This window comes from Lolium rigidum, chromosome 3, assembly GCF_022539505.1.
Source record: "Lolium rigidum isolate FL_2022 chromosome 3, APGP_CSIRO_Lrig_0.1, whole genome shotgun sequence".
Lineage (NCBI taxonomy): Eukaryota > Viridiplantae > Streptophyta > Magnoliopsida > Poales > Poaceae > Lolium > Lolium rigidum.
Genome location: NC_061510.1, coordinates 21,623,629 through 21,647,535, shown reverse-complemented (window position 1 = coordinate 21,647,535; position 23,907 = coordinate 21,623,629). Strand labels below are relative to the sequence as shown.

The window sequence follows — 23,907 nt, the reverse complement described above, 5'->3', positions numbered from 1 at the left end:
TAGCTTAATTTGACTCTATTTAGGTCCCTAAAATTTAAAAAATACACAAAACATGGTTTTCTGTCCTGCATAGTTATAACCTAAATAAAGAGGAACATTGGAAAATTCCTATAAGTCAATGTAAAACAGGGATATAACATCATACATGTTGTAAATATGTGAGAATATGTATCAATAAATTACAAAGTTCATGTATGAATTTTGCATGCATCATAACCTCAATTGCCAAAGGTTTATTGATATTTTTGTGTTGCCCTTGCCTAAAACTATAAATTTGGGTAATAGTATCCATCGAAGATTTCAGCGATCCCCAATACTTATGGGCATCAAAACATTATTTGAAGTTCTTGTCGGAGAACCTAAATTTATTGGTAAGATCACTTGTTATCATTTACTTGTTATACTTATTTATTTCTCATCATGAGAAAGGGTAATGAGGTTCCTAAGAAGGTTATGGTGCCTTCCAATACTCGAAGATTACGGACTTGCCTATTAGGCCACATTTTTACCTAATGTTGCTACTGCTCATGTCACTCGAAAGAAAGATACTTCCCTATTAAGTTCACCATTATCTACGATGTCTACTAGTACCGAAAATGTTTTGTTGGACGATGGCATAGCTAAAGAGGGTACGTCTAATTTATCTAAGTCTTTGTCCAATGATGATATAGAATCTGAATACCATGAAGATAAAATTTATGATGAAAATGATATTGTAACAAGTTCTAAATCAATACTTTCAGGAGAGGACAATGCTTTTACCGAAGCTTTCATGAGTATGGATTTAGACGAGTTGGATAATTTTGAAGCTAGCATGAACACTTCACTTGGAGAGTTATTCCTTGTTAATAGTGAATCTAATGCATCTGCAATCTATATTAAAAATAGAGATTATAAATTTAATGTCGACCCTGAGATAATTGAAATAGTTTAGGCTACTAAATTCTATGGGAAATATGAAGAGTTCCCTTATGAACACTTAGCACAACTTAATGATATAGCTGAGTTATTTAGATAAAGTGAAATCCAACAACGCTATTATTTCTTGAAATTGTTAATCTTTTTCTTAGGAGGTGAAGAAAAAGTTTTGTATAACTGATTAACTCCAAAGTCAATCACCAGCAAAGGGGCATGCTTGTATTTTTCCTTTAATAAGTATTTTCCCGATGATAAGATTCATGCCATGAGAACTCAAATTAGTAACTTTCCACAAAGTAAGGAAGCAAGTCTACCTGAAGCTTGGGGGGGGGGGGGGGATTTTGTGCTCTTAAGGGGAGATGTGGTGCGCATGGTTTTAAGGAAAATGATTTACTTGGTATATTGTATAAGTGACTAGCAGAATAATGCAAATTTTATCTAGATGGTGTTGCGGGAAATATTTTAAGACTAGTGAGGATGCTAATGGATTATTGGATACTATCTCTCTGAACCATCATGATTGGCATATTGGAAAATAAGGCAAGATAAAAAGAATCTCCTCGGAAGAAAGGCATTTTTTAAATTATTATTTTGTGTTTTTCATTAGTGTATTATTTCAGGGGGTTTTCTGCTCCTATGCTTTAAAAATCCTTTTTGAATCAAACATGTGCTGAGAGACTCACCTACAATGGTGGATGGGAAGTAGAACTACTGCCACCTCCAATTTGATGCGAAACTTGCAGTGCAGAGCTACGACTACTACGTTATAGTACAGGAGGAGTAATACCGTCCTGTTCTTTTTCCTTGTACTACTCCAGTACAGTACAGTGCAATAAAAATTACCGCAGGTGCTTGGACATGTTCCATCGCAGGAGACTGACACAGGGCCCGCCGTACGAGGCCGAGCCCACACCCTCGGCGCGTGTCCCGTCCCGTCTCCTAGCCGCAGTACGAGCCACCCTCCACCGGACACGCACCGCCGCTCCTCCGACCCGCGGGCTCCACGTCCCAGTCCAGCCGCAGTTGCCCAACTTGCCCGTGCGCCGCGCCCATCCCCGCCGTCCGTCCGGTCGGATCCCCATCTGTCAGCGGGAGCTCGCCGCCGCCGTTCCTAAGGGTTCGTCCATTAATCGGGAATCTCCGACCTCCATCCGTCCCCATCTCTTTCCTCTCGCCGCCTCGAATCGGAGAGAGAAAGCAGAGCAGCACACACAGACAGAGAAGAAGGAGATCGAAGAGAAAGAGTAGCGTTGATACACCGTCGAATCGAATCGAATCGGATCGGGGACACCCAATCCCCATATCGGAATCGCATTCGCATCTCCACTCGCTCGCCCCTCCCCCCGATTGCGTGATTCGTACGGTTTATCACCGCCTCTTTCTCTTCCGCCCCCTCGCAGCTCGCCACCTCCTCGCCGCCGTAGACCGCCGCCAGCCAACCAAGTACCAGCATTCGTTTTCCCCTTCACCCTTCCTTCTTCTGCTTGCCCTTCTAATTCTGATGATTCTGATTTCTGGAGCTACGAGTTACTAGCTGTCTGATAACAAGCGGTGCGCTTGCAGCTCGCGGGGGCCGGAGATGGCGGGCGGCGGCGGCGTCACGTACTGGTACGACGCGTGCGAGGACGACGACGACGACGAGGACAGCTCCTCGCTGCTCTGCGGCATCGACTTCGCCGCCTCCGCCGACTTCGACCCCGGGTTCATGCCCAACTTGGGCCTCGACACCGGCGTCGACGACGGATTCGTCGCCGAAATCGACCGCATACTCGAGAGCATCAACGCCGACACCGCCCCCGCGCCGCCACAGCCGCCCCCGCCTTCTCAGCCCGTGGCTCCGCCGCAGCCTCAGCCGCCGCCGTCTCAGCCTGTGGCGCCTCCGCCGCCGCCGCCGCAGCAAAAGGAGGCTCCTTTGGCCGTGGCCCACAATGCCCTAGCGGTGGTGGCCCCTGCCTCGGGGCAGGGGGTGGAGCCGAGGAAGGACACGCGGAGGGAGCCCCACGGCAGCTCCGCCAATGGCGGCGGGGATTACAGGGGCGGGAAGCGACCTCGCCTCGTCTCCGGGCCAGACAGGGCGCCGCGCCCCGACCCGCGGCGGCGCCCCCCGCCTCCGCCCCCGCGTGGCTGCTGGGAGGACCGGCACGGGAAGCGCGACTTCGACAGGCCCCCGCACAAGCGGGACCGCGACCACCACCACCGCCGCGAGGCCCGGGGGTTCTGGGAGCGGGACCGCGGCGGGAAGATGGTGTTCCGCCCCGGCGCCTGGGACCAGGAGGAGTCCGGCCGCGACGCGAAGCGTGCCAGGGCAGAGAATGGAGGCACCGTGGGGAAGAAAGCGGAGGCGGCTGCTGCACAGAAGGAGAAGCCCCTCACCGAGGAGCACGCCAGGCAGTACCAGCTGGAGGTGCTCGAGCAAGCAAAGAGCAGGAACACCATAGCCTTCCTCGAGACCGGCGCGGGCAAGACGCTCATCGCCGTGCTGCTCATCAAGAGTTTATGCGACAAGATGCTCAAGGAGAACAAGAAGATACTTGCTGTGTTCTTGGTTCCCAAGGTGCCTCTTGTGTACCAGGTATATGCATTATAAACGACTCAACTTTCATCACTGCTTCTTAAGGTTGCGAATTCTCTGGTCTAATATTGTGTTGCTGTAATTGCAGCAAGCTGAGGTGATCCGTGACAGGACTGGCTATCGGGTTGGGCATTACTGCGGAGAGATGGGTCAGGATTTTTGGGATTCTAGGAAGTGGCAGCGCGAGTTTGATTCTAAACAGGCAATTCTTCCTTTCCATTTCCTTGCACATTCTTGTCGTTATTTCTGTTGCTCTAGCATGCTTCTCTTCTGAACGCGTGCTTACATCAGTATATTTTTCCTAGAACAAGATTACTCTAGTAATAGTTAAGTACCATACTTAGGGAGTACAGATTTACTACCATATCATGGATGATATCGATATAGGTTTATTGCGTAGATAATGCTCAATATCTTCTATTTTCTTTTTCGAGATATTAACATATAAATCACCTTTGTCAACTTGACTTGTGCAATCTTTATTTGCCCATATTAGAAAATATGGATTTACTACCATAGCATGGATGATATCGATATAGGTCTATTACGTAGATGATGTTCCATATCTTGTACAGATTCTTTTGGAGATATCAACATATAAATCACCTTTGTCAACTTGACTTGTGCAATCTTTATTTGCCCACATTAGAAGATATGGATTTACTACCGTATCATGGATGATATCTATGCAATTTTATTACGTAGATACTGTTCAATATTTCCTATAGATTTTTCTTGACAAATAGTGACATAGTCATCATTTTTTATCAACTTGTGCAATTTTCTTTTGTAACCATGACTTTAGTTTTCTTCATCATGACCTCAGAGGCAACAAGGAATTATCAGACTATGTAAGCAATTAACTGTGATGTTTTTAGATTGTACCTGCAATATTTTGACATGATATTGCACTTTACAATCAAGAATATGGTAATGCATTGTTCTATGCACCATGTGGTTTACTCACATTAGACAGAACCCTTCCATGCAGGTACTTGTTATGACAGCTCAAATTTTGTTAAACATCCTCCGGCACAGTATTATTAAAATGGACGCGATACATCTTCTAATTTTAGACGAGTGCCATCATGCAGTGAAAAAACATCCATATTCTCTAGTGATGTCAGAATTTTATCATACAACTCCCAAGGATAAGAGACCAGTTGTTTTTGGTATGACAGCTTCTCCTGTCAACCTGAAGGGTACTGCTCTGCTCTATCTCTCCTGCTATCTTTTATACTGTTTCATGTTTAGATTTGCATCTTCTTGTTTTCTCATGCCCTTTGTACTATTATCTTGACAGGAGTCACCAGCCAAGAGGACTGTGCCATCAAGATAAGGAATCTTGAAACTAAATTAGATTCCATAGTTTGTACTATCAAAGATCGGAAGGAGCTTGAGAAGCATGTTCCCATGCCTTTGGAAGTCGTCGTGCAATATGACAAAGCAGCCACTCTTTGTTCCTTGCACGAGAAGATCAAACAAATGGAAACTGCAGTTGAGGAAGCTGCACTCTCTAGCTCTAAGAGAAGCAAGTGGCAGTTCATGGGAGCCAGGGATGCTGGGTCTAGAGATGAGCTGCGCCTTGTCTATGGTGTTTCTGAGCGTACAGAAAGTGATGGTGCAGCTAATTTATTCCAGAAATTGAGAGCTATAAACTATGCTTTAGGTGAACTAGGACAATGGTGTGCTTACAAGGTATGTCTTGTGTTAAACAATGGTGTGACACTAATTGTCATATATCTCTAACAGATTGTTTATGACTGATTTCAGGTTGCACAGTCCTTCTTGACAGCGTTACAGAATGATGAAAGGGCAAACTATCAGGTTGATGTAAAGTTTCAAGAGTCGTATTTAAAAAAGGTTGCTGATTTATTACACTGCCAGTTGACTGAAGGAGCTGCTATGAGAAGCGAGGCAAATGATGTTGAGATGCATAATGCTGAAAACGACAATCCAAGTGAGCTAGAGGATGGGGAGCTGCCTGATAGCCATGGTATTTGTTTCACAAAGCATGATATGCAGTCATTCTTTTTTACATTTCCCTATCCTGTTTCGTTCATATAGTTTTGACATCATTTTCCCATCTATGTTACCCATCATTTGACATGAGAAGATATCTCACTCTCTTCTGTTGCTGTCTTCTTCGCCAGCTGTTTCTGTAGGTGAACATGTAGATGAAGTCATTGGAGCCGCCGTGGCAGATGGGAAGGTTACCCCTCGGGTGCAAAGTTTGATCCAAATACTTCTCAAGTATCAGCATACCAAGGATTTCCGTGCTATCATCTTTGTGGAGCGAGTTGTCACCGCATTAGTTCTTCCTAAGGTGAACGTGCTGTTTTTTTACTGATATATATAGATTGGCCCTTCTGGATCCTTTATGAATCTTCTGACTCCATTTTCACCTGATAGGTGTTGGCAGAGCTTCCATCTCTAAGCTTTATACGATGTGCAAGCTTGATAGGCCACAACAACAATCAAGAGATGCGCACAAGCCAAATGCAGGATACAATTGCAAAATTTCGTGATGGCCGTGTATGTTTTCTCTTAGCAACTGACTCTATGTAATCATAATTTCAGTTGTGAGTCTGTTAACTAGGTTTTACTTTGCATCAGCCCTTTGCAATAAATTTCAGATACATGTTGTAGCTAAGTTGATGTCCCTCATATACATCATACAAGAGTTGTTATGCCTGATACACGTCATACTAGATGAGTTCTTAGAAATGATTATGTAATTGGTTTGCAGGTTACGCTGCTAGTTGCGACTAGTGTTGCAGAGGAAGGTCTTGATATTCGACAGTGCAATGTTGTCATCCGCTTTGACCTTGCGAAGACTGTCTTGGCCTACATACAGTCTCGGGGTCGTGCAAGAAAGCCTGGATCTGATTACATATTGATGGTTGAAAGGTAACCCCCAACATCCTCACCGAAAATGATAATTTTAGCTCATGCTTGTCTTGACTCCATTTACTTACAAATTGATTGCACCAGGGAAAATATGTCACATGAAACTTTCTTGAGGAATTGTCGTAATAGTGAGGAGACATTGAGAAAAGAAGCTATAGAAAGAACTGATCTCACTCATCTTGATGGCACTCCTGCGTTAAATCCAATTGATACCTCCCCTGATTCGATGTACCAGGTCGAATCAACAGGTGCTGTTGTTAGCTTGAATTCTGCAGTTGGCCTCGTACATTTTTACTGCTCACAGCTTCCGAGTGACAGGTGCATATAAATTCTTGTAAATTTTAACTGCACTAGTTCCTTTGAGTGTTAGTCAGCGATGCATCCTGATTCCCGAGTTTCCCACCCTCAGGTACTCAATTCTTCGTCCGGAATTTTTTATGCAAAGGCACGAGAAGCCAGGGGGTTCAGTGGAATATTCTTGCAAAATTCAACTGCCCTGTAATGCTCCATTTGAGAAACTTGAGGGTCCAATATGCAGTTCCATTCGTCTGGCACAGCAAGTAATGATGGTTCCATTGAGAAAATTTACTTTGTCATTGTTAAGGGGACTCAAATGTGAATAGCCTTTAGAAGAATTCTAACTGGCAACATTAGCCATAGTTTTCCACATAGATGGTTGGCATCAAAAGCTAAAGGCCACCGATGTTTTCTAATAACTCCCGGCTAATATCCCATTTCACTCTTATAGCCTCCTACCGTTTAGTGATGTGCACAATCCACCATGATCCACAGCATTCAAAGTTGATATATAGTGGCTGATATTGAGTTCTCATTATCCCATTTCGCTCTTATAGCATCCTACCATTTACTGATATGCACAATCCACCATGATCCACAGCATTCAAAGATGATGTAGTGGGCGAGATTTGAGTTCTCATTATCCTATTTTAAGGCTGGTTATTACCCTGTATGCTTCCTTCATGTCTTTTATTACCCTTGTGCCCATTAGTTACATGGATTGCGTATTCTCTCTCCGCAGGCTGTTTGTTTGGCTGCGTGCAAGAAGCTACATGAGATGAGTGCCTTCACAGATATGCTTTTACCTGATAGAGGAAGTGAGGAACGAGAAAAGACTGAACAGAATGATGAAGGTGATCCACTCCCTGGTACAGCAAGGCATAGAGAGTTTTATCCTGAAGGAGTTGCCGAAATTCTAAGAGTGAGTTCTTTGCTTCCCCACTCATTTATCTGTCTGCATAAACAGAGGAACTGTTCTGGATGGTTTCCCAACATAAACTGTAAAGTACTGTCCCAATCTCATTTTGATGGATTGTTTGCTATGACAGGGAGAATGGATTTTGTCTGGAAAAAATGGCTGCCAGAGCTCCCAGTTTATTAAGCTGTACATGTATTCTGTGAGCTGCATAGATGTTGGGACATCTAAGGACCCTTTCCTTGCACAGCTTTCGAATTTTTCTATTATTTTCGGCAATGAGCTGGATGCAGAGGTATGCTCCATCCTCTCTGATCTTCTGAAACTTGAATAGAATGTTGTGAACTGTTCAAACATTTTGATTTTGCAGGTTTTATCGACGACAATTGATCTCTTTGTTGCCAGGACAATGATAACAAAGGCATCTCTTGTATTCCGTGGACCAATTGAGATTACAGAAAGTCAGGTTGATCTGCTTGGCAAATGCAAAGTAAATCCATTCCCATTGTGTTACATTAGTGTGTCTAATACCTGCTTTTGTGATTCCAGCTGGTCTTGCTGAAGAGCTTTCATGTTAGGCTCATGAGCATAGTCCTTGATGTGGATGTTGATCCCTTAACGACACCTTGGGATCCGGCAAAAGCATACCTCTTTGTGCCTGTAGGAGCTGAGAAGTGTAGTACAGACGCTTTAAGAGAGATCGATTGGACCTTAATTAACAGCATTGTGAACACTGAAGCTTGGAATAACCCACTTCAGAAGGCACGGCCAGATGTCTACCTAGGAACCAAAGAGCGGACACTTGGTGGAGATAAGAAAGAGTATGGGTTCGGCAAATTGCGTAATGGCACCACTTTTGGACAGAAGGCTCATCCGACTTATGGCATAAGAGGAGCCATTGCACAGTTTGATATTGTCAAAGCATCTGGATTAGTTCCTGGTCGTGATAGAGGGTATTTTAATGACTGTCAGAATCAAGGGAAGTTGTTCATGGCAGATTCATGCTGGGATGCTAAGGATCTTGCTGGAATGGTTGTGACTGCTGCCCACTCAGGAAAGAGGTTCTATGTGGACTGTATCTGTTATAACATGAATGCAGAAAATTCGTTTCCTAGGAAGGAGGGCTACCTGGGGCCTTTGGAGTATGGATCGTATGCTGACTACTACAAGCAGAAGTAAGATAACATTTCATTTAATGTTGAAGATGTGACCAGTACCCTTTTAACTTCAGACAATCTTCCCTTGTCTTCTCATGGCTAAGCAGTTGTATAGCAGCACACTGACTCTTTTGCTTCGATCTCAGGTATGGCGTAGAGCTAGTGTATAAGAAGCAACCTCTTATACGTGCACGAGGTGTTTCCTATTGCAAGAATCTTTTGTCTCCCAGATTTGAGCATTCGGAAGGTATCTCTCAGTCCCATCCAGAACATGCCCAATAATAGATGTTCATATTTATCACTCCCTCCGATCCATAATAAGTATCGGGGTTATGGATCAGAGGGAGTGCTTCCTCTGTTCCATGTTAAATGTTGCTGATTTAGTACAAGAACGGAGGGAGTACATTATTAGAGAAACTTTCAGGTCATAACTAGAATTTTATTCTTTGCAGTGATGACGTTTGTTCTACTATTTATTTAAGCCCATGTGCGAGTCCTGTGGCCATGTTGTGATGAGTAACTGACTTCTGTTTTACAGCTAAAGAAGGTGACCTTTCAGAGAACCTTGACAAGACGTACTATGTGTATTTACCACCCGAACTGTGCTTTGTACACCCACTTCCTGGATCACTTGTTCGTGGAGCCCAAAGGTTGCCATCAATAATGAGAAGGGTGGAGAGCATGCTTCTTGCAGTTCAATTGAAGGAAATAATTGACTACCCTGTTCCTGCAACTAAGGTACTCTCAGCATGCTTGATTACCCCAAACCTGTATTAGGGAAGTACGTAGCAGTTTAGCACCCGATTCGGCATCCTTAATTACCCCAAACCCACAACTTGACAAAATATACGGAACCTCGTGGATGTATGTTTTGCTACGATAGATCCTTACATTTCCTCGTCCTCCCTACCATCTAGCTAGATGTTAAATTTGATGAATACCAAGTGAGTTGACATAGACCATAACATGTATAGCTTTATTTTGGTATCTGGCTTTGGTGGGCTCTGTAATAAGAATTGGTGAACATGTTTTGAACATACCAATGGAGGGATAGGATCCCATGGGTGACATGAGGTCCACAATGGTTTTGATTAAGTGTTTGAGAAAGTACCGACGATATAGTCAATAGGAACAATTTATTTATAGTTATTTTTGGGATGACAGGGAGTCATCGTAGTCGGAGGAGCAAAAATGTAAATGTTCATCCTTACAATTGAGAAGAATATATGGGGTACCATAGATAATGTATAATTTTGGAGGGTATTTGTCATTTTGTGTTTTCTTATTGCCCTTTTTTCATTTTTGTTCTTCCAATCCTGCATGTTTTCCCAAGATATAAAATAACTTTACTGTATTCTTTTTGACTCATTGCACAAGAGCCAAGATATTCTTGAATGCCAAGAAAATTTGTTTTTTTTGTTCATAAATAACAGTTTGTTGGGGTTCATGGCAGATATTAGAAGCCTTGACTGCTGCATCATGCCAGGAAACATTCTGCTATGAAAGAGCAGAGTTACTGGGTGATGCATACCTTAAATGGGTTGTGAGTAGATTCCTTTTCCTAAAATATCCCCAGAAGCACGAGGGACAGCTTACAAGGATGCGGCAGCAGATGGTTAGTAACATGGTCCTGTACGAATTTGCCCTGAATAAGACTCTTCAATCGTATATTCAAGCAGATCGGTTTGCCCCATCAAGATGGGCAGCTCCGGGAGTGCTACCTGTATTTGATGAGGAAACAAGAGAATCCGAGCCGTCCATCTTTGGCGAAGAATCAATTCCTGGTAATGAATTGCCGAAGGATTACGATGATGACTACGCAGATAGCATCCAAGAAGACGGTGAAATTGATGGAGATTCTGGCTGCTATCGTGTTCTCTCAACCAAGACTTTAGCAGATGTGGTTGAGGCACTTATTGGGGTCTATTATGTAGCAGGAGGGAAAATTGCTGCAAATCACCTGATGAAGTGGATTGGGATTCATGCTGAGTTGGATCCTCACGAGATCCCTCCTCCGAACCCATATAATATACCTGAGAGCATATTGAGAAGCATCAACTTTGACACATTAGAAGGCATCTTGGGCATGAAATTCCAGAATAGAGGTTTTCTTATTGAGGCTATAACACATGCTTCACGGCCATCTTCTGGAGTGTCCTGTTACCAGCGGTTGGAATTTGTTGGTGATGCAGTGTTGGATCATCTCATTACAAAGCATTTATTTTTTACATATACAGACCTACCTCCTGGCCGCTTGACTGACTTGAGAGCTGCAGCTGTTAATAATGAGAACTTCGCAAGGGTGGCAGTGAAACACAAACTGCATGTACACCTTCGCCATGGATCATCTGCACTGGAAACACAGGTATGCGATATATATATGATTTACGCAGTTGCAAACTGGATGTTGGTAGAACCAAAGTTTCTAGGTTGAATCTATGTTCCATTTTCTGTAAGCAACTCTGACTATTTTCTTCGAATTTTCTGAAGATTCGGGAGTTTGTGAAGGATGTCCAAGAAGAGATTGCAAAATCAGATTTCAATTCTTTTGGGCTTGGGGACTGCAAGGCTCCTAAAGTTCTTGGAGACATTATTGAATCTATTGCTGGCGCTATATTCCTGGATAGTGGGTATAATACCTCGGCGGTCTGGAAGGTAATTATTTGAACAAGCTGGAGATTTTTTTTGTCACTGGAAAACAACCTAATTTGGAAGGACATTAAAAGAAAATTCTGCTATTCTGCTCCAGGTTTTTCAACCGCTCCTTAGTCCTATGGTGACGCCAGAAACCCTTCCTATGCATCCAATTAGGGAGCTCCAAGAACGGTGCCAGCAGCAAGCCGAAGGCTTAGAATACAAAGCATCCCGAGCAGGAAATGTAGCAACTGTTGAAGTGTTTGTTGATGGTGTTCAGATTGGTCTAGCTCAGAACCCGCAGAAGAAGATGGCTCAGAAGTTGGCGGCGAGGAACGCACTTGTGGTCCTGAAGGAAAAGGAAACTGCAACAAAAAAGGAGACCGAACAGGATGGAGATAAGAAAAACGGTGCTAGTGTGTTCACCAGGCAGACGCTGAACGACATGTGCCTGAGAAGGCAGTGGCCGATGCCACAGTACAGGTGCATAAACGAGGGCGGCCCTGCTCATGCTAAGAAGTTCGTCTACGCGGTGAGGGTGAACACATCCGATCGTGGATGGACTGACGAATGCATTGGGCAGCCAATGCCGAGCGTGAAGAAGGCCAAGGACTCTGCTGCCGCTCTTCTACTTGAGCTTCTGAATGAAAGTTTCCCTGAGAAGCCTAATGGTAAGAAGTCATAGGCGTAGTTGATTATATTGATCCTTGTAGTAGTGAGGCATTTTCGCATTTTTGCACAAGCATAGATTCATTACCCATTCAGTGCTCGTCAGCTCTGGCAAATAAGAAGGGCTGATGAGTGAGAGCAGATGATACCATTTTAGTGGAGGCCGCTGGATGTTACTAGATATGAGGCAGGATAGATAGGAGTGGCTATAGCAAAGGGTAGTCTGATACATGATAGATGGAGGCCTCTTATTCTGTTGTATAACATGTTAACTTGTTAAGATGAGTCTGATACATTTGGATGTTATTATGGGGTTGTTTGGTTTGTGTCCTGATCAGTTCAGGCCTGGCCTGGAATCTGCCTCAATACTTTTGGTTTGTGTCCTGGAAAAATAAATGAATGCCTGGCCTTAGCGTCCGTATGAAGTAATTAGCCTGGCCAAGGTTTTCTTAAGGAATAGGAGATGCTTGGCCCAGGCATGATGATTAGCGGTCGTCTCAGGCCTCCTATTTCCTACGCCTGGTGGTGTGCTACTGCAGCTTCCTGGGCATGAATCTCAAGCAAATAGCACTAATAAACAACAAAACTTGCCAGGTAGCAAGCAAACACTTATGTACTCAGCCTTCATCGAGGCATCATTTTTGCTCAGCATGCCCAGGCCTCTAACCAAACAAACCCTATGCTGCTATGGGTTTTTTGCCCTCGGTTTGATATGTCTAGGCATGTCAAACACGATTGCTGGTACTTGGTGGCACTACAGATATTAATTATTGACCATTTGCTACCAGCTGTGAACTCCATTCTTGGACACTCAAGCAATAGACAGCCTGTTTGACCACTTAAAAAACGAACACTAATCTGGAAAAACTGACAACACGGTGCAAAATCCATGATGAGAACAGAGGAGAGCAAACTGAATATGCAAATTCAAGCGCGCGGTGCGTGGCACGGACGATCAAGTCGGTATAATGCTGCGCGCGGCAGCAGGCAAAAGGCTGCGCCGCTAAAGCTAGGCCGTGAGCTCCATGATGGCGCTGACGATGTCGCCGTCGTGCGCCTTGAGGGCCTTGACGGCCTTGCCGCGCGACACGCTGGCCTGCGTCATGACGAGGTCGATGTCGCGGGCCTCGATGCCGGTCTCGTCCACCTCCTCCTCCTCGTCGGCGGGAGCGCCGGCCGCCGCATCGGGCTTGGCGCCGCCCATGACCTTGCTCAGGTCCTGCATCCTGAACTGCTGCGCGGCCTGCGCCTGCAGCTGGGAGCTGAGGTCCTCGATCTTGGCCTCCCCGAATATCACGTACGTCTCCGAGGTCGGGCTCTTGAACACGTCCGGCTTGGACACCACGAACAGTATCTGCAGCAGATAGACATGACGCGGTTAGCTAGCACGCATGAATTAACCTGAATAAGTGAGGTTGCTGCATTGTACATTTGTACAGATTACAGAGTGGTTTATTTATTGACTTACGTTCTTGGCTCGTTTGATGGTGATCCTGCTGACGCCGGTGACGGGCTTCATCCCGAGCTTCATCATGGCCTTGCGGCTCTTCTTCTCGCTCCGGCTCTGCTTGGAGCCCTCGCTCCCGGCCACACCTAGCTCGCCTTCATGCATTGTCATCAAAACATCAAGTCAGACCTACTCCGTAGCTGCAAATCTACTTCAGCTAGCACTGTAATTTCCGAAGCCGTAATGACTCAGATAGTTAGTGACTATGAGCAAACCAGCCAGATTACAGGGCTTGCTAAAGCAAAATCTTATCTGAGGAACTTTGCAGTTTGCACGAACTGTCTACTCACATGCATATATTCCTAAACAACGGAATCTATACCGTCAAATGGGTGCTACTGACAGAAGATAAAAACAAGACGGAAGCGCAAACGAAGGGGGAGGTGGTTACCGTCTTCAGCGTCATCGTCGTCGTCCTCGTCATCATCCTCATCCTCCTCGTCGTCTTCATCCACGTCGCCCTCCTTGACGTCCTCGACGACTGGCGCGCCATCGTCTTTTGGCTGCTCAGCCTCGATGACAGGCGCCGCATCGCCGCTCTCCACCTCGAGCTCGGTGGTCGCCGGTGTCTGCTCGCTGACCATGTTGAGCTGCGGCAGGGCTGCGGTGTTGATGCAAGAGCGTGCTGGTGGAGTGAGTGAGTGAGGATAAGGAAGAGCCGAGGCCGAATGAGAGCGTCGCCAGAGGCCTTATCTATCCGCGCACTGTATTGGGCTGGGCTAACTTAACCGTAGAGGGCTGTCGCCACCGCATGGGCCAGTTGCTAGGGGTGGTTCAAGTCGGCCTTCAAACTAGATTGGAGTTGGCTGGCAAAAAAATGCTAAAAATGCGTGTAAATCGCTCAACCTATGGTTTCATAGTGGAGGGAGGACTTTCTAAACGGATGTCATCCGTATCTAGGCTGTTTATAGTGCATTAAGATTCGCACTAGCTCTGTTTCTTTTTCTCTCGAATAATTTATCTTTTCTTTGTATCTCTCACACCAGAAAAACTTTGAACTTCAAACTTTGCAGATCACTGAAACATAACATCTAGAATGTTGTTGGATAATTAGGCACAATTTTCATGATTAATTCTAGAATATAAAGCATGACGAAAGTAACTACTAGCATGTGAAACTCGAACATACTAGATGCAGTGATCAACATGAACAGTAGCAGAGCAAACGGTACAACATCCATCGCTAAACAGATCAAGATATGTCGCACGTACCGATCTGGTGGAGGTGGCGGTGGAGGTGTAGCAGACGATATCGCAGCAGTAACGTTGTTGATGACAACGTTGTTGACGACGGGGACGATGGGTCGAAGTAGACGGCGTTGAAGACGACGGTAGGCAGCACCGTCCGACTTGGACGGAAGGCGACCCGTGATGAAGAGCTTGAGCGATCGCGCGAGCGCTTCCCAAAAACTAATTCGCCCTCTCCCCGTACAGGATCGCAAGGACGAGCGGTTCCGGAGACCTGCTCTCCCGTTTGCCGATGCACGTCGGCGCGCGGGATGGAGTAGGCTATGATGGCGGCGCAAGCAGAGAGAGGTGGAAACCCTAACTCGTGTATTAGATGTGTTTCTGCGGTAGCCGGGCAAGAGATTATATAGGCTCGGGAAACCCTAGACAACGTGGGCCACGCCCACGTCGCACGAACGTTTCGAGTCGTTTACAGATAACCCACGATCCGGGAGCGACCCGAACCGACTAACTGCGACGCGTCCGTCTAGGACTCTGTTCGTTTTCCTGAGCTGCAAAAAGTAAGGAAAGTCTCGGCTCGAGGCTCAATCCACTCACCACGAGCGCGGCGCGCGCGTCGTGACGAGTCGAGTCGAGACGAGACGAGCGAGCGAGGAGGAGGAGGAGCGCACGCGTGTAGCACTCCTATTCTCACTCACTTACTAGTGGTGGAACAACCCACCTTATAAGGTGGTCTAACTTCCTCCCAACTTTCCATGTGGGACTAAACTTCCCACCTCTTGCCACTCCCTAGTGAGCTGCCACCAACTTGGGCTCAAACTCACAAGGCTTCCACTATGTGGGCTTTGAGATTTATAGGAAAATCTGAAATCTAGTATGGGCCACTCTGTGTAGGCTCAATATTTTAACAATCCCCCACCAGATCTCAAATCCCCATTTAGAGATTTACCAATACTCGCTGCTTGTTTATATACCAGTGTTTCAGCGGAGACTGTTAAGTTGAACTTACGCCTAGAACCTTAAGCTACATCCATTCACACTTGAACAATGGACTAAGCCTTGAATTGCAAGTTTTGCGTGAACATGGTTTCACTCAAAGTCATAACCGAGTACATGGCTGCCGGTAGCCTACCCCGCGGGTGAAGCATATGCGTCATACTTCGTGGTCTCTTCATGAGTTTACTAGAGATCACCCAAATCTCATAGATTGCGACGTTTAACAATCGGACTCATATAGGTGTGTTATTTCAAGAATGCTCTGTAGGACAACATCTTTGCTAAAATAGGCAACATAAACACATTAAGGCTTGTTGCCAACCTGCTTACAGCAATTGAGAGTTGTGCATCTTCACATAGAGAGGGTTACATAATACTCTCCTCAATTAAACCACTAGTTTGTTCTTCCCAGGTCCTAATTCACGGGATCTCCGATCACAAAGGTTGGGTTACCACTATGGTATAACATCAACGGGTCTCAAACCCATCTCCCTCGATGCACTTTCTATCACATTACGTGATAGTCCCTTTGTAAAGGGATCTGCCAGATTTTTGTCTATTTGAATATATGTAACAGTTATTACTCCGGAGTTTCGCAATTTCCGACGGACTTCAAACGTCTCTTGACGTGTCTTGATGACTTCGCGTTATCCTTAGAATTGTTCACTTTGACAATTACAGTTTGATTGTCACAATTTAAAAGGATTCCCGGTACAGGTTTTTCAACCACAGGCAAGTCCATCAAGAGCTCACGCAACCATTCTGATTCGATAGTGGTTGTGTCCAAAGCAGTAAGTTCTGCTTCCATAGTTGACCTCGTCAATATGGTTTGCTTGCAAGATCTCCATGACACTGCGCCACCTCCAAAGGTAAATACATACCCACTAGTGGCGTAGAGATCAGCTACATCGGAGATCCAATTTGAATCACTATATCCTTCAAGCACAGTTGGGTGCCCCGAATAGTGAATCCCATAACTCATTGTACCACATAGGTAGCGCATGACCCTATCAAGTGCATGCCAATGATCGAGTACCGGGTTTGACATGAACCTACTCAACTTGATAACGAGTAAAAGAGATGTCGAGTCTAGTCGCGCTCGCTAAGTACATGAGTGAGCCAACGATCCGAGAATATCTTAATTGATCTACGGCAATCCTCCGGTTCTTGCGCAATGTCACACTCGGGATCATAAGGTGTTGGAGAAGACTTGCTATCAATATAGCCGAACCGGCTCAAGATCTTCTCAACATAATGGGATTGCGTTAGAGTAATCCCACTCTCGTTCTTAATAGGCTTGATGTTCGAATCACATCGGCTTCTCCCGGGTCTTTCATATCAAAGCACTTTGACAAGAAAGACTTGACCTCGTGTATTACTTTCATGTTTGTACCAAATATCAGAATATCATCCACATACAAACACAGTATAACACCTTCGCCCCCACCATGACGATAGTAAACGCACTTGTCAGCCTCATTGACAACAAAGCCTACAGAAGTTAAAGTTCTGTCAAACTTCTCATGCCATTGCTTAGGTGCTTGTTTCAGGCCATATAAAGATTTCAGCAACTTGCACACCTTACTTTCTTCACCTTTTACTACAAACCCATCGAGCTGATCCATATAGATTTCCTCTTCCAACTCTCCATTAAGAAAAGCTGTCTTTACGTCCATTTGATGAACGATAAGACCATAAGAGGCAGCCATGGACAATAGTACTCGAATGGTGGTAAGTCTAGCGACAGGTGAATAGGTGTCGAAGTAATCTTCGCCTTCTCTCTGTGTGTAGCCTTTAGCTACAAGCCGCGCCTTGTACTTCTCAATAGTACCATCAGGTCTTAGCTTCTTCTTGAACACCCATTTGCAGCCCACAAGCTTGCATCCATGGGGTCGTTACGATAGCTCCCAAGTTCCATTAGAAAGAATCGAGTCCATCTCATTATGGACAGCTTCTTTCCGATCATCCGCATCCGGAGATGCATATGCCTCTGCAATGGACGTGGGAGTATCATCCACAAGGTACACAATGAAATCATCACCAAAGGATTTTTCAATCCTCCGTCTCTTGCTCCGTTTAGGAGCTTCATTGTCATCCTTCTCAGTAACATTCTCATGTGATTGTTCAAAATACTCATTAGATGGACTAGACTCAGGAATTATTTCAAGTAGAAACATATCTTTCATAGGAAACATATTCTCAAAAAATGTTGCATCACGAGATTCCATAATAGTATCAACATGCATATCGAGTACCTCGGATTGAACTACTAAAAATCTATAGCCTACACTCCGCGGAGCATAACCTAGAAAGATACAATCCATTGTCTTTGGTCCGAGTTTGCGCTTCTTTGTGATTGGAATATTGACTTTCGCCAAACATCCCCATGTGCGCAAATACGAAAGTGATGGTTTTCTTCCAGCCCACTCCTCGTAAGGGGTTTTATCTTTATTCTTGTAAGGAACTCTATTCAGGACATGACATGAAGTCAATAAAGCCTCCCCCCACCATGCCTTTGATAAACCAGCAGTGGCTAACATGGAATTCACCAAGTCGGTCGGCGTGCGGTTTTTCCTCTCGGCAACCCCGTTTGATTGGGGCGAATAGGGAGGCGTCCTCTCATGAATAATGCCATGTTCCTCACAGAATTCATCAAAGATTTTAGGAAAATATTCACCACCACGATCTGACCTAAGACACTTGATCTTTCTCTCTAGTTGATTTTCAACTTCGGCCTTATAAATTTTAAAGTAGTATAAAGCTTCATCTTTAGTTCGCAACAAATAAACATAGCAAAATCTAGTCGCATCATCAATCAATGTCATGAAATATCTCTTTCCACCTTTTGTCAACACACCATTCATCTCGCATAGATCAGAATGTATGAGTTCTAGAGGTTCCAAGTTTCTCTCCTCGACCGCCTTGAGAGGCTTCCGAGGTTGCTTTGATTGCACACAGCTATGGCACTTAGAACCTTTGGCAATGGTGAAATTCGGAATTAAACTTAAACTGGATAGCCGAGACATTAAACCAAAATTAATGTGACATAAACGAGAATGCCAAACACCGGTATCATCACTAACATTGCCACAAATATGGTTCACGGACTTATTACTGAAATCGAAAGCGAAAAGCGGAACAAGCCTCCGCACTCATAGCCTTTACCGATAAATTGTCCAAACTTGGAAACAACTACTTTATTCGACTCTAAAACAACCTTAAACCCATCTCTCGCATAGAAGGGAGCCGCTAACGAGATTCTTGTTCATAGTAGGGACATGCTGCACGTTCCTCGACCGCACGATCTTCCCCGAAGTGAACTTCGGATCTACCGTGCCAACACCACGAACGAAGCATGTGACCCATTCCCCATCAAGACGGAAGAATCCCGGGCGACCTGGTAAGAAGTGAACATGGATATGTCAGCACACACATGAACATTAGCACCTGTATCAATCCACCAACATGGAGATTGAAATACCGAAAGAACAAGTAAAGAGATTACCGTACCCATCAGCATTGCTAGCGGTCACCGTGTTGACTTGCCGCGCCTTTTTCTTGCGGTCCGCCCTCTGCGGACAGTCTTTAGAAAAGTGGCCAGTCTCTCCACGAGTAAAGCAGCTCAGATCTGCTTTGTTTATCATCTTCTTCTTCTTGAAGGTTGTAGTCTTCATAGGCTTATTGAAGGAGGGCTTGTTATTCCCTTTATTCTTGCTGTAAGGTTTCTTCTGCACCATGTTGGCGCTAGACTGACCCTCTCCTTTCTCAGTAGTATCCTTAGCCCGAGCTTTCTCCTCAACATCAAGAGACGCTATCAGATTTTCAATTGATATCTCCTGTCTCTTATGTTTGAGAGTTGTGGCAAAGTTCCTCCATGAAGGGGGCAACTTAGCGATGATGCATCCAGCCACAAACTTGTCAGGTAAGGCACACTTAAGGAGTTCAAGCTCTTTCGCAATGCACTGTATCTCATGAGCTTGTTCGACTACAGAACGGTTGTTCACCATCCTGATGTCGTGGAAGCTCTCCATGATGTACAGTTCACTGCCAGCATCGGTTGCACCGAATTTAGCATTCAGTGCATCCCAGAGCTCTTTACCGTCTACTATGTGCATGTACACATCACATAGACGATCAACAAGAATACTCAGAACGCATCCGACGAAGAGATATTGTCTTCCTTGAACTTGTTCTGATCTTGGTCAGATATAGTTCCTTCAGGTAAGCCATTACTAACTTGGAATACTTTCAGATGAGTAAGCCTGAGCGTGGCCTTAATCTGCCACCTCTTAAAGTGCACACCGGTAAACTTATCCGGCCTCAGTGCATCAGCAAAACCAGCCATAGTTAACTCAGGAAATTGCCTACAATTAGGTTTTTAGATTGTTGGATAATTAGGCACAATTTCCATGATTAATTCCAGAATATAAAGCATGACGAAAGTAACTACTAGCATGTGAAACTCGAACATACTAGATGCAGTGATCAACATGAACAGTAGCAGAGCAAACGGTACAACATCCATCGCTAAACAGATCAAGATATGTCGCACGTACCGATCTGGTGGAGGTGGCGGTGGAGGTGTAGCAGATGATGTCGCAGCAGTAACATGGTTGATGACAACGTTGTTGACGACGGGGACGATGGGTCGAAGTAGACGGCGTTGAAGACGACAGTAGGCAGCACCGCCCGACTTGGACGGAAGGAGACCCGTGAGCCCTCTCCCGTACAGGATCGCAAGGACGAGCGGTTCCGGAGACTCGTTTTCCTGAGCTGCAAAAAGTAAGGAAAGTCTCGGCTCGAGGCTCAATCCACTCACCACGAGCGCGGCACGCGCGGCACGCGCGTCGAGACGAGACGAGACGAGCGAGGAGGAGGAGGAGGAGGAGCGCGCGCGTGTAGCACTCCTATTCTCACTCACTTACTAGTGGTGGAACAACCCACCTTATAAGGTGGTCTAACTTCCTCCCAACTTTCCATGTGGGACTAAACTTCCCACCTCTTGCCACTCCCTAGTGAGCTGCCACCAACTTAGGCTCAAACTCACAAGGTTTCCACTATGTGGGCTTTGAGATTTATAGGAAAATCTGAAATCTAGTATGGGCCACTCTGTGTAGGCCCAATATTTCAACAAATGTGGGGAAAATAATTCAGTTTTTTTGTAATTAAAAAATATATTTAAGATTTTCTTTCTGAATTTTAAATATTTTTAAAATACTAAATTGCACAGAAAAATTCCGAAGTATTTTTTCCCACATTCTATTTTTTATTTTCAGTGACCTGCAAATTTTCAAATTCATATATATATATTTAGAGATATGAAAAATAAAAATTCAAAAAAGGTGTGGGTGTGCAATATCATGGCATCAACTGCACTCTTTTCCTTTCATACTGCCACTAGGTAAGTGATGCATGTTCCCCTTCCTTACAAATGCACCAAATCAAACACATAGATCGATTGCTTTGACCAAATTAACTTTTTTTTTTGAGCCAACTGACCAAATTAACTTAGTCTGCCTTCTTACGCACACAATCCAGTTGACATCTATCAGTCCAAGTTCCTAAGTTCCTATCCCAGAAAAATAAGACTTCAACGCATCATCCAGTTGACTTTGAGTCTTTCAGCTCCTACAAATAGAGATGTACACCACCACATCGTTCGAATACCAACCTGCAGTTGCAGAACCATCGCAATGGCCAGCAGCCACGTTGCGCTCCTCGCCCTCTTTACCTTCCAACTCGCGGCGACACTCGCAGGGGCTCGCCGTCGTCGACAACGAGAAGGACGCCCTGACGCTACTCAAGATCAAGGAGCAGTTCGGCAACCCGGCGGCGCTCGGGCCCTGGCGGAACGGCACCGACCACTGCATCTGGTGGATCGGCGCGGAGTGCGACGAGCACCGCCGCGTCATCTACCTCTTCTTCCGCGGCCGCATGAACATCACCTCCACGCTCCCCCCGGCCATCGGTGAGCTCGACCAACTGCAGGCCATCACCATCGTCGACATGCCGGGCCTCTCCGGCCCCATCCCGGACACCTTCGGCGACCTCTCGTGCCTCTCCACCCTAAACATCGTGGGCACCTCCGTCTCTGGCGCCATTCCGGCGTCCCTCTCCCGCGCCACCAGCCTCGCCTCCATAAACCTCTCGCGCAACAAGCTGTCCGGCAGCATCCCTAGGTCCCTCGGCGAGGGCCTGTCGCGCCTGGTGTACTTCAACGCCGCGAACAACTACCTCGTCGGCGCGATCCCGGCGCGGCTGGTGCGCGGCGGCACGGCCAACTCGCCGGCGGCGCTGACGCTTTCCAACAACCGGCTCACGGGAAAGATCCCGTGGACGTACGCCGTGGAGAGCAACCTGATGCAGCTATGGGTGGCGAACAACAGGCTGGTCGGCGACGCGTCGTTCCTGTTCGGCCGGCGCAAGGCGATGGTGTACATGGACCTGTCCGGGAACAGGCTACGGTTTAACCTGACGGGAGTGGAGATGCCCGACGACCTGCAGGAACTGAACCTGGCTCGGAACCGGATTTATGGTCGTGTGCCGGCGACACTGCGGCAGTCCAAGGTGGTGGCGCTGGACCTCAGCTACAATGAGCTCTGTGGCGAGATCCCCACCGGTGGGCAGATGGTCCGGTTCGAGGCGGCGGCGTATGTGCATAACAAGTGCCTGTGCGGGACTCCACTGCCGTCGTGCTAGCTAACTAGCTAAGTCACAGAGCTGAGCCGAGCTTTGTATAGCAATAAAATCGTGTCATGCATTACAAGTGGGCACTCTCAGTCTCTCAGGGCATCCCTAACCCATCCAGATTCGCAAAAAGAAAATAAAGCCTATCCCTTATAATTAAAACCAAATTCTACCAGGGTGAAGATAGAGAGTCACAGAGCTGAGCTGACCTTTGTAGCAATGAAATCGTGCCAAGTCGCGACCGAGGGCCTCCCCTGGCGGCGCCTCCCCAAGTCCACCTCCCCTCCCCTCCCCTCTCCTCGCCGCCGCCAGAGGCCGTCGCCGGGCAAAGCCCGCGCGGCGGCGGCGGCGGGCCCCCTCTTCTCCCTCGCGCGGAGGTGGCGGCGCGGGCCCCTGCGGCCGGCGAGGGCGTCACGTTGGTTGGTGGGCGCTGCGGCGTGGCTCCTTCGGCGGCGGCGCGGAGACACCAAGGTCTGGGCGCGCTCGCGGCGGCAGCTCCCCGGAGCAGCCTTGGCGGCGGGCGGCGCGAACTTCGCGCATGGGAAGATCTGGGGGAGGACGCGAGCATCTCTCTCGTGGCGGTCCGGCGTGGTCAGGGTTGGTGTCTTCGACGGCGGTGGTGCTGCGGCCGTCAGATCTTGCCGCTGCGGTGAGCAACTGCAGCGAGGCGAGCAGCGTTCAAGCAGCGCGGCCGCGGACAGGGGTCTCCGGCCACCTCGATCCCCTGGGCCAGGGCTGGGCCCAGGCCCTTGCAAGCCCATCGCCCTCCACCTCCCGATCTGGCTTCGTTCGCAGCTGGGGGCTGCACATCGATGGTCGGTGGCTGAGGATGTGTGGCCGGTGGACAGGGGTCTCCGGCCGCCGCGACTTCGGGTTGGGGCACGGCCTGTGGCCCTGGCTTGCGATTCGTCTCCTCCCCTCCAGATCTGGCGACCCTAGATGGTATTCTGTTGCAGTTCGAGGGATGGTTCTCACTCGGCGGGTTCTGGTGGCTTTGTGGCGGTCCGTTTGCTCGAGCGCCTTCTGGCCGTTGAGCGTTGGTTTTCACAGTGGTTGTGCTTTGGTTTCTCCTTCAGTACGATGGCGTGCGGAGTTTGGAAACCGGGGCGGCGGCCCTGGATGGTGGGAGTCTTCCTGGTTGCCGGGCGAGCCAGAGGCTCTAGTGCTGGCCGGTGTCCATGGTCGCGTGGGCGGCGTGGCTCTGGCGAGCTGCACGTGTGACGGTGGTCTGTTTGTCGTTTTGGCGACGGTCAGTACCCTGTGTAGCTGGTAGGGAGCACATGCCTAGGGGAAACCCTTGCCCTCCTGGGCCACGACGGCGGCGTCCATGGACGTCGTTCCCTTCCTGAAGGCGTCGATGTGGCTGCTCCCAACTTGTCTACATGCTCCGGGTGAAAACCTAAGGTCTTCGAATCGGGCGGTGGCGGCGCTCTTGCGTCGTGTTCTTCTTGAAGAC

General features: G+C 46.9%; 3 protein-coding genes across 3 annotated transcripts; 2 read left to right on the top strand and 1 right to left on the bottom strand.

Moving 5' to 3' along the window:
• The first annotated feature begins 2,482 nt into the window (after nucleotides 1–2,482).
• LOC124701261 (endoribonuclease Dicer homolog 1) lies at nucleotides 2,483–12,379 on the top strand. The gene is made up of 19 exons (XM_047233307.1): nucleotides 2,483–3,490; nucleotides 3,579–3,692; nucleotides 4,482–4,692; nucleotides 4,794–5,188; nucleotides 5,264–5,486; nucleotides 5,644–5,816; nucleotides 5,903–6,025; nucleotides 6,240–6,400; nucleotides 6,485–6,718; nucleotides 6,810–6,960; nucleotides 7,440–7,619; nucleotides 7,747–7,908; nucleotides 7,984–8,079; nucleotides 8,163–8,788; nucleotides 8,917–9,017; nucleotides 9,309–9,508; nucleotides 10,224–11,135; nucleotides 11,261–11,425; nucleotides 11,520–12,379. Exons 1-19 carry the CDS (start codon nucleotides 2,498–2,500, stop codon nucleotides 12,087–12,089), a joined length of 5,790 nt encoding a protein of 1,929 aa, XP_047089263.1. The 5' UTR covers nucleotides 2,483–2,497; the 3' UTR covers nucleotides 12,090–12,379.
• Nucleotides 12,380–12,818: 439 nt separating this feature from the next.
• On the bottom strand, nucleotides 12,819–14,175 carry LOC124695040 (nascent polypeptide-associated complex subunit alpha-like protein 1). The gene is made up of 3 exons (XM_047227937.1): nucleotides 13,972–14,175; nucleotides 13,542–13,675; nucleotides 12,819–13,427 (listed from the first exon to the last, which is right to left on the bottom strand). The coding sequence occupies exons 1-3, from the start codon at nucleotides 14,162–14,164 to the stop codon at nucleotides 13,083–13,085; spliced, it is 672 nt and encodes a 223-aa protein (XP_047083893.1). The 5' UTR covers nucleotides 14,165–14,175; the 3' UTR covers nucleotides 12,819–13,082.
• Nucleotides 14,176–21,404: 7,229 nt separating this feature from the next.
• LOC124694481 (polygalacturonase inhibitor-like) lies at nucleotides 21,405–22,463 on the top strand. The gene has a single exon (XM_047227465.1). The coding sequence runs from the start codon at nucleotides 21,405–21,407 to the stop codon at nucleotides 22,461–22,463; it is 1,059 nt and encodes a 352-aa protein (XP_047083421.1).
• The last annotated feature ends 1,444 nt before the right edge of the window (nucleotides 22,464–23,907 follow it).